The 13,660-nt window shown below is 44.5% G+C and overlaps 1 protein-coding gene across 1 annotated transcript in view; it reads right to left on the bottom strand.

Moving 5' to 3' along the window:
- Nucleotides 1-13,660, bottom strand: part of pkn1a (protein kinase N1a) — a 120,072-nt gene that overhangs the window by 49,885 nt on the left and 56,527 nt on the right. Inside the window, exons 8-11 of the mRNA XM_087983185.1 lie at nucleotides 10,831-10,895; nucleotides 7,098-7,176; nucleotides 2,472-2,563; nucleotides 487-663 (exon numbers count right to left, since the gene is read on the bottom strand). Of these exons, the coding sequence (XP_087839311.1) occupies nucleotides 487-663; nucleotides 2,472-2,563; nucleotides 7,098-7,176; nucleotides 10,831-10,895 (413 nt within the window). The remainder of the gene's footprint in view (nucleotides 1-486; nucleotides 664-2,471; nucleotides 2,564-7,097; nucleotides 7,177-10,830; nucleotides 10,896-13,660) is intronic.

Here is a 13,660-nt window from a genome sequence, read left to right as displayed (position 1 = left end):
TAAAATGGTACCCTTTAGTTTACGTGGTCTCTCCTCTTGCTTCTTCCATCCATCTACCTCATAGGAATTTAATGAGATAAATAGCTCTAACCACATTAAATGTTTACGTGCCACAATGGGCAAGTCACCCTAAATGGTCCTTATAAATTAACGACATCTTAAGCATAAGAGAAAAGAAACATGCCTTTATATGACACCTGCATGACCACTGGATATCTGTACATAATGCCAAAGGATCTTTGCAACCCGCTCTGGCAAGCAGATGGGGCCTCAGTTTCAAGTCTGACAGCACATACAACACAGTCACTCTCAGGACTACATTAAGAGCATCAGCTTCAACTTCTGGATTCAAACTCAGAAGCTGGCAACTTTGAGTTCAGCCTGCTACCAGTTGAGCTTCTGAAGCCTGAAATCCACTGTAAACTAAAGTTTTTAGCTTTGGTCAGTCATTTGAAATAGAGTAACGATTGAGTTGTCCGTACTCACACAGCCCTGGGCTCTGAGAAAACATCAGCGTGTATGTGCATCATGAGATCTCCACCGGCCGTGTACTCCATCACAAAACATACGTGCTCTGGGGTTTGGAAACACGCAAACAGATTGACTAGGAATGGATGATTGGAGATGTTTACAGTCTCGAAGATCCGTTTCTCACACATAAGGCTGCAGAGACAACAGAACAATTCAGAGCACTGGTTGACTTGGGACAGCATTACATGTATAAAAGCAGAATCACATCAACAAGTGCATAGTGATCAACACAGCCTTCCCATTGGGCTGATCATAGTGTTAAATACTGCCCTCCCATTGGACCAATCACAAAGTTCAACAAAGCTGTCTGACTAGACCAAAAACAGTGTTAAACACATCGCTCCCACTGGATCGAAGTGTTTTGACAATCCCAATTGGCATGGCTTGAGAATTGGTTGACAGACAGGAAGTGAAGTGGAAACAAACAGGTCTCTTGACTCCTGACTGGAATACAGACAGACTCTAACCTCACCCCTTTAATATATTGTCTGAGCTGAGATGTCAGCTGCTTTTACAAAAGCTTAAGTTATCTTGAGAATGCGACCTCAAAGAAATTTGGGGATTTACATATTAATGAATCGAAACCTGTAACCCATTCTAAAAGATGGAAGACTTAACAACAAACTAGGTTCGTTAAATATATCATTTTACTTGCATGATACTGTAATCGTTTGCTATAAATTCTGTGTCTTATGTTCCTGCTTCACAGCCCCCTGATGAAGGAGCGGCACTCTGAAAGCTAGTGCTTCCAAATAAACCTGTTGGGACTATAAGCTGGTGTTGAGTGGTTTTTAACTAGATGCAGGGTTTTCCTAGTTTGGTACGCTAGAACCAAGGGTTACAGTTTCAGGATGCAGGACAGACCATTTTAGGACTTAGATGAAGAACCATTTCTTCACCCAAAGAGTGATGAACCTGTGGAATCCTCGAACACAGAAATCTGGGGAAGGCTTGGTCATTGAATATAGTCAAAACAAAAAGACAGATAATTTTTTTCAATATTAAAGGCATCAAAGGGTAATGGTGAAGAAAACTAGAATGGGGCACGGAGATAGAGGGTCAGCCATTATCATACTGATTGGTGGGGCAGGCTTGGAGGACCTAATTTCTATGCTTAAATGTGGCCCTTTCACTGGACTGAGCACAATGCTAGATGCAGTCTTTCCACTGAACTGATAACAGCATTAAAACAGAGCAACTTAGGATAGCAATTAATGAGGAGATAACTGAGAAATATAACAAGAACTGATGCTGGAAATCTGAACAGAAATTGCTGGAGAAGTTCAGTAGGTCTGACAGGATCTTGTGGAGAGAGAAAGGAAAAAGATATTGCGCTAAGCAAGATGCAAAAATGAGACTGCATGGATGAGGATGAAAGAAAAACTGGGGGTCGAATAAAGCACATATTTAGTGAAGCAGATAAGCAGAAGAGACAGATTGACAAGGGTGGATCCATAGAGGCTCAAACACATGGCAATAGCATTAAGGAAGACAAAAAGAAATCTAGAAAACTGAATTACCGAGAAACTAAATCAAAACAGTAAATTATTTTACATACACAATGAAACAAAGATAAGATGGACAGAAAATCAGAGGAGAACGGAACAAAGGTCTATAAAATTCAAGGTTTTAACACAGCAGACAGAGTGAAGACAAGCAAAACTAAAGACTGCTATTGAAGATCATTATCAAGAAGGAACTTGGGAAAAGTTCAAGTTAACACAGAAACATGCTGGAAGTACTCAACAGGTCAGCTAATCTCTGTAGACAGAGAGAGAGAGACAGAGAGTAAAAGCTAAGGTTCAATCTGTGGGGAGAATGAGAGTTAGCAGGCTAGATCGATGACATTTTCAGAATATGGATTGTTGCGCATGACATTTTCTGTGCAAGTTGTAGCAAAATATAGTGTATTAATGCTCAAATAAGAAACCAGATCGCACCTGTCAACCTCATCCCTTGCAACAATATCTCCTTTCTTCAAGGCTTTAATAGCGAACAGTTGTCCTGATTTTTTGTATTCAGACAGCAGAACCTGTAGCAAAAACCCAAAAGAAAGGCAAGCTGTCAAAGATGACAATGTTGTGGCACGTTGTTCAGATCTTTCTTCCCTTTGTCTGCTGTGGATAACTTTTCACATCCCAACTATTCGAAGCTCTGGTGAATGCATTATGTTTAAGTTATGTTTAAGTTTAAGAATGTTTAAGTTACTGGTTGCTGTTTTCCATAGTTTGGTGACTTCTAATGTTGAACAACAGTAGAACAAGTTCCAGCTAAACACAATATATCTTTTTATACTGAGCTGGTAACTTCAGCTGTAAAAATGAGAATCTAACAGTTAACACGTGCAGTATTGTTTAACACTTTGCCATACAGCAATGAAACAGTCTTCCCCCAAAGTGGAGCATGGTGTTTATGTCAATGGACATGAAGCTGAGTCTCCCCAGGCTGTATACAAGCTACTATAAGAGGCAAGGGAGATTGCTGGGGCCCTGGCAGAGATACTTACTACCTTGAGGAGAAAGTGAGGTCTGCAGATGCTGGAGATCAGAGCCAGAGATGTGTTGCTGGAAAAGCGCAGCAGGTCAGGCAGCATCCAGGGAACAGGAGAATCGACGTTTCGGGCATAAGCCCTTCTTCAGGAATTCCTGAAGAAGGGCTTATGCCCGAAACGTCGATTCTCCTGTTCCCTGGATGCTGCCTGACCTGCTGCGCTTTTCCAGCAACACATCTCCAGCTCGATACTTACTACCTTGCTGACTACAGGTAAAGTGCCAGAAAACTGGAGGATAGCCAATGTGGCTCTTATGTTCAAGAAGGGAAGGAGATAGAGCCAGGTAATTACAGACCAGTTAGCACGATGTCACTGGTAGGGAAGTTATTGAAAAAACAACTGCAGGAGAGGATTAATCAACAACATAGCAAGAGCTTAGTCAGGGACAGTCGGCACGGGTTTGTTCCAGGGAGTTCCTGTCTGTTGATGGGATTAGCACAGTTGATATGGTTTGCACAGACTACAGTAAGGTCTTTGATAAGGCCCTGCATAGAAAACTGATCTACAAGGTCAGAGTCCATGGGATCCAAGGCAAGTTAGCAAACTGGATCCAACAGTGGCTTGCAAAGAGGAGGCAAAGGGTGATGGTGGAGGGATGTTTTTGTCATTGGAAACCTGTGGCCAGCAGTGTACTACAGGGATCAACGCTGGGACCCTGGCAGCCTGTTGTGTACGGTAATGATCCTGGCTGCGAATGTAGAAGGTTCGATCAGTAAGTTTGCAGATTACACGAAAATTGGTGGTACTTTTAATAGGGAGGAGGATGGTCTCAGGTTGCAATCTGAGACTGATCAGCTGGTAAGTCAAACCAAGCAATGGCAGATGGAATTTAATCCATCAGGTGTGAGGTTACGCATTCAGGAAGGTCCAGTGATTGCACTGGAAAGGGTGTAGGGGAGGACAGGGGACTTCTCTGCCATTACCTTATCAGTTTGTCTCATACCACATCACTAACAATGATGATGGTGCTTCATTCCTTCCCTGGATTCTTCAATATTCATGGAATATTTGAAGTATCTTCCAAAAACAGAAGGTAATAGTTGAAGGATGCTTGTCAGACTGGAAGCCTGTGACGAGTGGAGTAACTCGGGGGTCAGTGTGGGAAATAGATGGTGACATCTTGAAAAATATCCATATTACAGAGGAGGAAGTGCTGGATGTCTTGAAACGCATAAGAATGGATAAATCCCCAGGACCTGATCAGGTGTGCCCTAGAACTCTGTGGGAAGCTAGGGAAGTGATTGCTGGGCCTCTTGCGGAGATATTTGTATCATCGATAGTCACAGGTGAGGTGCCGGAAGACTGGAGGTTGGCAAACGTGGTGCCACTGTTTAAGAAGGGCGGTAAAGACAAGCCAGGGAACTACAGACCAGTGAGCCTGACCTCGGTGGTGGGCAAGTTTAGGTTAGATTAGATTCCCTACAGTGTGGAAACAGGACCTTCGGCCCAACCAGTCCACACCGACCCTCCGAAGAGTAACCCACCCAGATTCATTTCCCTCTGACTAACGCACCTAACACTATGGACAATTTAGCATGGCCAATTCACCTGACCTGCACACCTTTGGACTGTGGGAGGAAACCGGAGCACCCGGAGGAAACCCACGCAGACACTGGGAGAATGTGCAAACTCCACACAGACAGTCCCCCGAGGCTGGAATCGAACCTGGGACCCTGGCGCTGTGAGGCAGCAGTGCTAACCACTGAGCCACCTTGCCACCCCAAAGTTGTTGGAGAGAATCCTGAGGGACAGGATGTACACGTATTTGGAAAGGCAAGGACTGATTAGGGATAGTCAACGTGGCTTTGTGTATGGGAAATCATGTCTCACAAACTTGATTGAGTTTTTTGAAGAGGCAACAAAGAAGATTGATGAGGGCAGAGCAGTGGATGTGATCTATATGGACTTCAGTAAGGCGTTTGACAAGGTTCCCCATGGAAGACTGATTAGCAAGGTTAGATCTCATGGAATACAGGGAGAACTAGCCATTTGGATACAGAACTGGCTCAAAGGTAGAAGACAGAGGGTGGTGGTGGTGGAGGGTTGTTTTTCAGACTGGAGGCGTGTAATCAGTGGAGTGCCATAAGGATTGGTGCTGAGTCCACTACTTTTCATCATTTACATAAATGATTTGGATGCGAGCATAAGAGGTACAGTTAGTAAGTTTGCAGATGACACCAAAATTGGAGGCGTAGTGGACAGCGAATTACAACAGGATCTGGACTAGATGGGCCAATGGGCTGAGAAGTGGCAGATGGAATTTAATCCAGATAAATGCGAGGTGCTGCATTTTGGGAGAGCAAATCTTAGCAGGACTTATACAATTAATGGTAAGGTCCTAGAGAGTGTTGCTGAACAAAGAGAATTTGGAGTGCAGGTTCATAGCTCCTTGAAATTGGAGTCACAGGTAGAGAGGATAGTGAAGAAGGCGTTTGGTATGCTCACCTTTATTGGTCAGAGCATTGAGTACAGGGGTTGGGAGGTCATGTTGCAGCTGTACAGGACATTGGGTAGGCCACTGTTGGAATACTGTGTGCAATTCTGGTCTCCCTGGTATAGGAAGGATGTTGGGACACTTGAAAGAGTTCAGAAAAGATTTACAAGGATGTTACCAGGGTTGGAGGATTTGAGTACCGGGAGAAGTTGAATAGGCTGGGACTGTTTTCCCTGGAGCAACGGAGGCTGAGGGGTGATGTTTTAAAGGTTTATAAAATCATGAGGGGCATGAATAGGATAAATAGATAAAGTCTTTTCCCTGGGGTGGGGGTGTCCAGAACTAGAGGGCATAGGTTTGGGGTGAGAGGGGAAAGATATAAAAGAGACCTAAGGGGTAACTTTTTCACACAGAGAGTGGTACGTGTATGGAATGTGCTGCCGGAGGATGTGGTGGAGGCTGGTACAATTGCATCATTTAAAAGGCATCTGGATGAGTATATGAATAGGAAGGGTTTGGAGGGATATCGGCCGGGTGCTGGCAGGTGGGACTAGATTGGGTTGGGATATCTGGTTGGCATGGACGGGTTAGACCGAAGGGTCTGTTTCCATGCTGTACATCTCTAAGTGTGAGATCTTGCATTTTGGAAAGCCAAACCAAGGTCGGAGTTTCATGGTGAATGTTAGGGTCTGGAGGAGTGTAGTGAAACAGAGGGACCTTGGAGTTCAGGTGCACAGTTCTCTGAAAGTGAAGTCCCAGGTAGTCAGGGCAGGGAAGGCAGCTTTTGGCACACTGGCCTTCATTAGTCTGGGCACTGAGTATAGAAGGTGGGAGGTTATGTTGCAGCTGTACAGGACGTTGGTGAGGCCACACTTGGGAATTCTGTGTTTAGTTTTGGTCACCTTGCTTTAGGATAGAAGAAATTTACAAGGATGTTGCCAAGACTCAAGTGGCTGAGTTACAGGAAGAGGTTGGATAAGTTTGGACTTTTCTTGTTAGAGCTTAGCAGACTGAGGGGGGAATCTTATAGAAGCATATAAAATCATGAGAGGCCTGGATAGGGTGAATGCACTCAGTCTTTTTCCCAGGGTTGGGGGAGCGAGGACTAGAGGGCATCAGTTTAAGGTGAGAGGGGAAAGAATAAAAGGGAACCTGAGGGGCAACGTTTTTACACAGACGGTGGTACGCATATGGAATGAGCTGCCAGCGGAAGAGGTTGAGGCGGGTACATTAACAACATTTAAAAGGCATTTGGACACATACATGGATAGGAAAGGATAGGGCAGGGGAGTGGGTCTGTGTGGGGTATTCTTCAGAGGGTTGCTGTGAACTTGTTGGGCCAAATGGCCTGTTTCCTCACTGTAGGGATTCTATGATATGGGCCAAGTGCAGGGAAATGGGGTGAGTGTGAATGGACATTTTGGACAGCACAGACCAGTTTGGGCAAAAGGGCGTGTCTCCGTGCTGTAGGACTCGATGACTCCAAGTGTTTCAACCTGTGAAAAGAGATCTAGAAGAACAGCCCAGCTCTAACTGGAATGCACGAATAAACATGAAACTTCAAAACATGAAAATGTTTACCTTTCCAAAGTGCCCCCTGCCCAAAACTGCAATCAGCTTGAAGTCATCCAGAGTCAGTGAGGATTTCAGCAGCTGTGTGCTACATGGAGGGACAGGAAGCATCTATCAGTGCAGAGACTTAACTCACCAGTAAATTACTGGCTTGTAAGAAGAGACATTAGTATTTAACGTACAAAACAACAGAGGTAATAAAATAATAATTTCAGGAGATGCCGGCATCACTGATTGGGCGAGCATTTCTTGCCATTTCAATTGCCCTAGAAAAGATGGTAGTGAGCTGTCTTCTTAAATGACTGCAGCCCACTGGTGTAGGTAAACCCACATTACTGTCAGGGAGGGAGGTCCCAGCATTGTAACCAAGCGACACTTTCCACATCAGGACAGTGAGTGGTTTGGAAGGGAGTGGGTTGGAAGGGAGCTTGCAGGAACTTGCAACTTCCATGGATCTTTGTCAAACTAAACCGACATGGGTTTTTTCAAGTGCGATCTCAGGAGACTTGGTGAATTTCTGAAATGCACCTCGTTGATAGTACACCTTGCTGCTACTGAGTATCAACTGAGCATAAGTTAGGCCATTCAGCCCATTCAATCATGACTGATAAGTTTCTCAACCCCATACTTCTGCTTTTTCCCTGTAACCCTTGATACTCAAGGACCTATCTATCTCCATCTTAAATATACTCAGTAGTCTGGCCTCCACCATCTTCTGTGGCAGTGAATCCCATAGATTCCCCACTCTCTGGCTGAACAAGTTTTTCCTTATCTCTGTTCTAAAAGGTCTTCTCTTTACTCTAAGACTATGCCCTCGGGTCCTAGTTTCTCCTCCCAATGGAAACATCTTCCCAACATCCACTCTGTCCAGGCCATTCAGTATTCTGTCTGTTTCAATTAGATCCCTCCGTCATCCTTCTGAACTCCATTGAATATAATCCCAAGAGTCTACAAACGTTCCTCATTTTATTTTTAAACAAATTCAGAGAATTCTGGAGAAACTCAGAAGGTCTGGGCAGCATCTGCTGAGAAAAACAGCGTTAATGTTGTGAGACAGTAGGTCTCCTCTTCAAATCTGAAGATGTTATATCAGACATGTGATGTTTATTCTGTTTCTTTTTCCACAGCTGCAGCCAGACCTGCTGGATTTCTCCAGTATTCTCTGGGAATTTGGAGTCAGTCAAATGGCAGCTTGGTGTCAAACATCTTGAGTGTTGCTGGACCTGTACACACTCAGGGAAGTGGGAGTATTCCATCACACGACTGACTTGTGTCTGTAGATGGAGGACAGGCTTTTGGAGAGTTAGGTGGTGAGTCCCTTGCTGCAGGATTTCTCGAGTTAGACCTGATCTTGTCGTCATTGTATTTATATGGCTAGTCCAGTTCAGTTCCTGGCCACTGGTAACTGCAAGGATGTTAACAGTGAGGGATACAGTGATGATAACGCCCTTGAACACCTCATATCTTGTGTACTGTTGAGCCCACGGCTGGGCTCCCCCATCACTGAAGACGGGATACTTAGGGAGCCTCCTCCTCAAGTGTCCACCATTATTCATGACTGGATATGATAGAGCTCTGATCTGATTAATTGGTTATGGGATTGCTTAGCTCTGTCTAACGTATAATGCTTATGCTGTTTGGGATACAAGCAATCCTATGTCATAGCTTCACCATCAATTCATTTTTATGATGGTGTGGACAAAGTCAGAAGGTACACGACACCAGGCTCTCATCCAACTGGTTGATTTAAAATCATAAGCTTTCAGAGCACTGCTCCTTCATCAAGGTAAGGTAAGTTGATTTTTTGTTCTGCCTGGTGCTGCTCCTGACATGCCCTCTTCCGCTGTTCACTGAACTAGGGTTGATCCCCTGGCTTTATGATAAAGGTGGATTGGGAGATATACCAGGCCATGACATTGCAGATTGCGTTGGAATACAATCTGCTGCTTCCGATGACCCACAGTACCTCACTGATGTGTAGCCTTTGGCTGCCACATCTACTCAAAGTCTATCCCATTCATCATGGGTGATGAAGCCTTATAACACAATACAGGCTATCCACAAAGTGAAGAATGGACGAGCTAACTCTTGGCGATGCAGTCATGGACAGCAGGCAGATTGGTGAGGGTGAGGTCAAGTACATTCCTCCCTCGTGTCGATTCCTTCACCACTTGCTGCAGATCTAGTCAGTCAACAACACCCTTTGGGACATGACCACCAAGTGTGCACCGGAGCCACTCTTGCTGATGGACACTGACGTCCCCCACCCAAAGTACATTGCCACCTTCAGTGGTTCCTCCAATCAGTGCAGCAAAATACTGAATTGCCAGTTGAAGGGGTGCTGTGTGTGGTACACATCACAACGTTTCTTTGCCCATGTTTGTCTTGATGCCACAACACTTCATGGGGTCAGGAGTAAATATTAAGGACCATCGGGGAATTCCTCCCATATGGTACCTTGGCTCGGTTTATTGAGCTGGTGGGACAGGACATAGCTTTTTAGACAGCTCTTTGACCCAAAACTGCAGATGTTGGTAAGGAGATGTTGGTAAGGATCAATAAAGCTGATTCCATATTGCCATTTCTGGTGCCCAGGTCAATGGTGGTGCATCCAGTTTCAATCCTATGTTGAGACATCTTAGCTGTTAGGTACCACACAATGGTTTGCTTAGCCAATTCAGACAGTAGTTAAAAGCCAACCATGTTGCTGTGGGTATGCTGTTACATGTAGGCCGGATCAGGTGAAGACAGTAGATTCCATTCCTGAGGGAACATGAGTGAACCAGATGGGTTTTTGCGACAATTGACGGGAGTATCACGGTCACTATCATGGAAACTAGTTTCAATTCAAGATTTTATTAACTAAATTTAATTCCACCAGCTGCAATGTGGGATTTGAAATTAGTTTTCTAGGAACATGGGTTTAAATCCCATCATGGCAGCTGGTGGAATTCACATTCAATTAATAAATTCTGTAATTGAAAAATAACATTGCCGATGGTGACCATTAAGCTATCACTGATTGCCATAATAACCCATTTGAAGTCAGTTTTCCAGCAACATGAATTCAAATTCCACTTTGTTAGTTTGAGCATTTAAGCTGGCGTGGTGGCTCAGTGGTTAGCACTGCTGCCTCACAGTGCCAGGGACCTGGGCTCAATCCCACCCATGGGTAACTGTTTGTGTTGAGTTTGCACATTCTCCCAGCATCTTCTGGGTGCTCTGGTTTCACACCAATGTCCAAAGGTGTGCAGGTTAGGAGGTTTGGCCATCCTAAATAGTGTCCAGGGATGTGCAGGGTAGGAGGATTAGCCATGGGAAACGCAGGAATAGAGTGGGAGGGGGGCATGTCTGGGTGGGATGCTCTTCAGGGGGTCAAATGGCCTGCTCCCACACTGTAGGGATGCTATGATTCTATACTGAGTTGATGTTACCTTGAAGCTGTTGGACTGTTATTAAAAGCTCTCTCGGTCTCTGATCGCATTCAGGAAGGAAGACTTGCTGTCTCGATACAATCTGGCCCTTACCAGGATTCTCAGCTCCATACTGAACCCTCTGAAATTACCTCAGCAAACAACTCAGTTCTGCAGCCTGTTGCCTACTCTTCACATGGGTCCCAACCTCACTCCTCAAGACAATCAGGAAACAGCAAGAAACACCAACCTTGCCCAAAACATTTCACCAACACAGAGAACTGCCCTTTTCCTGGGACTGACCCAAAGGTAGAGTGAAACAAATGTACCTTTGCTGGTGACCATCCAATTCAGACGCAGATGGAATCTGCTTCCCTGGTTGAGTGACATCAGTCTGGAAAAGGGAAATAGAAGCGATAAGAGCAGCACTGGACAGGAGAAGACTACAGTCAGGATGTGAAAAATGAACAGAGCTACATAAACTTACCAGCTGGAAATACATCAATTGCAAAAAGTAAGTGTCCAACCAACAAATCCTCATTCAGCCTACTCCTATCAACATGAGCATGGGTGAGCCCCCAGTTAACATGCAGCAGAGTATAATTAAACACACAAATGATATACATTAACAGATTCCCTTCCCTCTCTTAAACAGAAAACTGAAGGCTTTACATTTACAAAGCAATAATCTTTACCGTTAAAAAGAGTGGCCAAGCTGCAGAAACATGTGCAGAGGTTAGGAGGGTGGAGTATATCCCTGTCCATTGAGAGAGAAGCTCTACGAGTGTACATTCCTCAGCAGCTTGGGGTCTTTGGCTTGGAGGCAGCCCAGTTCCATACATCTGACACTCCAATGACCAAAAAAGAAATCTCTGGAGACAAAACTGATCAAGCACTTACCGAAAGTGAGCAAGCTGATGGCAGCCATAAAATAGGTAAATCAAGTGCAAAACCTTTCTCGGATTCACAGCAGCATAAGAGTAGGCCATCAAACCTGCTCTGCCACACAACGCCATCATTGCTAAACGCCCATTTCAAAGCCTTTTTCTCCCCACAGAACTTTCATAACCTTTTGGGGCAAGAATTCCAAAGATTCACAACCCTCTGAGTAAAGGTAACATTTCAGCTCTGTCCCAAGTGTCAACCCCACTAATTTGAAAGTTTGTCTCTTTCTAGATCCACCCCTAAAAACATCTACCCTGCTCGAAGCATTTTGTCGGTTGCAATGAGATCGCCTCTCATTCTGTGAAATTCTAGAGAACACAGGTACAGTTTGTCCAATCCAAATAGTTAAAAATCCCACAACACCAGGTTATTGTCCAACAGGTTTATTTGGAAACACGAGTTTTCAGAGCGCTGCTCTTTCATCAGGTAGCTGTGAAGCAGGACCCTAAGGCCCAGAATTTCGAGGACAATTCAAATGGGACAGCCCTGCCATCCCAGAACAAGTCTGGTGAACAGTAAAGGGTGCTGGTAAACACTCTTAGACCGACTCAATAGCAGAATCAGGATTTTGATAATTGAGACAGCACCACACACAGTCCTTTCGAGCAGAGATGACTAACCAAAAGCCTCCTTAGGAAGGGACAGGGGAAAATACGTCCTCTTGTCCCAACAGGTACATCAAGGGAAACACAAAGATGCCTGCCCCACATCTGCAGATACAGGAAGGGACAGAAGGGCAAGCCATCTGCCTTTAAAGGTACAGGAAGGGACTGAAGGAAAAGCATGTCATTCAAAAGCACCATTCACCTTGAATTCCCTGAAAAGATATGCCAGTAAAAGCTAGCAGGGCATTCACAGGGCAGGCAATATCAGTACATCAATAGGTTAATGCAACTAAAGCTAAGATAGCAAATGACCCCAGCTACAAGAAAGAAAGATGCAACCCATACCAGAACTAATTTACGAAGACAAATAACACACAAATGAACAAAAGCTATACAACAGTGAGAAAACTATATTACACAGATGCCAATAAGATAGCTCTGCATTAACGGAAGTGGGACTGTAGCTTTATATCCATGCATCCTGCAGCGGTGTATCCCATACCTGGAGCTGCCTGTAACACTGCAGTATGACAGACTATATTGGAGAACATGAGAGATACAAATAAAAACGGTATAGAAGTGCAACCTCTTTTCTGGAACCACAAAAATATTAGTAATCACATTCGCATTTATTTCTATATAGTCACAACAAAACACCTTCCAAAAATCGCTCAATCAATGCAGAATTACATTTTCATTGAGAAGGCAATATGAAAGGCTTGTAGTGCAGTAAAGGTTGAAGGGAGTAGGAGACATGGAGGGAAATCAAGTTGTAATTAGATGACAGGAGATTTGGATTTTAAAAGCCTGAAAAAAAAAGAACAAATTCTACACAAGATCCAAGGTCTTAAAGTACCCAAGATTTGTCCTTATTATACAATTAAATCTTGTCGCAATTATGTACTAGCTTCCCAGTGGGCACCGAAAACAATTCAACTGGAGGAAAGATCTGCTTATCGAACTGTAAACGGAGGATAGCAGGCTGACCCCTGATCAACAAGACAGGAGTTGATGAGCATAGTTAATGCTGGACAGCGTTAATGTCGGTGCAACAATTAATGCAGTGGTTTGAATGACATTGTCAAGTGACAGGTTGTAGATCAGTAACAGGAGACAGCCACTCAACTGGCAATCTAGGAAAAACAATGTCCTTTAACAGAAGGCCCGATTGGGCCTATACTTGACTACAGGCCCAGGGTGGCACGGTGGCTCAGTGGTTAGCACTGCTGCCTCACAGCACCAGGGTCCTGGGTTCGATTCCAGCATCGGGTGACTGTCTGTGTTGAGTTTGCACATTCTCCCCGTGTCTGCGTGGGTTTCCTCCCACAGTCACAAAGATGTACAGGTTTGGTGAACTGGCCATGCTAAATTACCCATTGTGTTAGGTGCATTAGTCAAGGGTAAATATGGGGTAGGGGAATGGGTCTGGGTGGGCTGTTCTTCGGAGGGTCGGTATGAACTTGTTGGGCCGAACCAGAAATATGGTTGACTTTTAACTGACCTCTGAAAATAGCCAAGCAAGCCATCCATTCAGGGTCAATTAGCAGCAAGTGACAATGGTGGGGTTGATATTGATGCCTACATCCCATGAAAAGAAGTTATTCTCAGC

This window comes from Chiloscyllium plagiosum, unplaced genomic scaffold (assembly GCF_037043375.1).
Source record: "Chiloscyllium plagiosum isolate Xiang-an unplaced genomic scaffold, Cpla_swu_hap1 HiC_scaffold_45, whole genome shotgun sequence".
NCBI lineage: Eukaryota > Metazoa > Chordata > Chondrichthyes > Orectolobiformes > Hemiscylliidae > Chiloscyllium > Chiloscyllium plagiosum.
The sequence above is the reverse complement of the archived record's forward strand: the minus strand, read 5'-3'. Positions and strand labels throughout refer to the sequence as shown.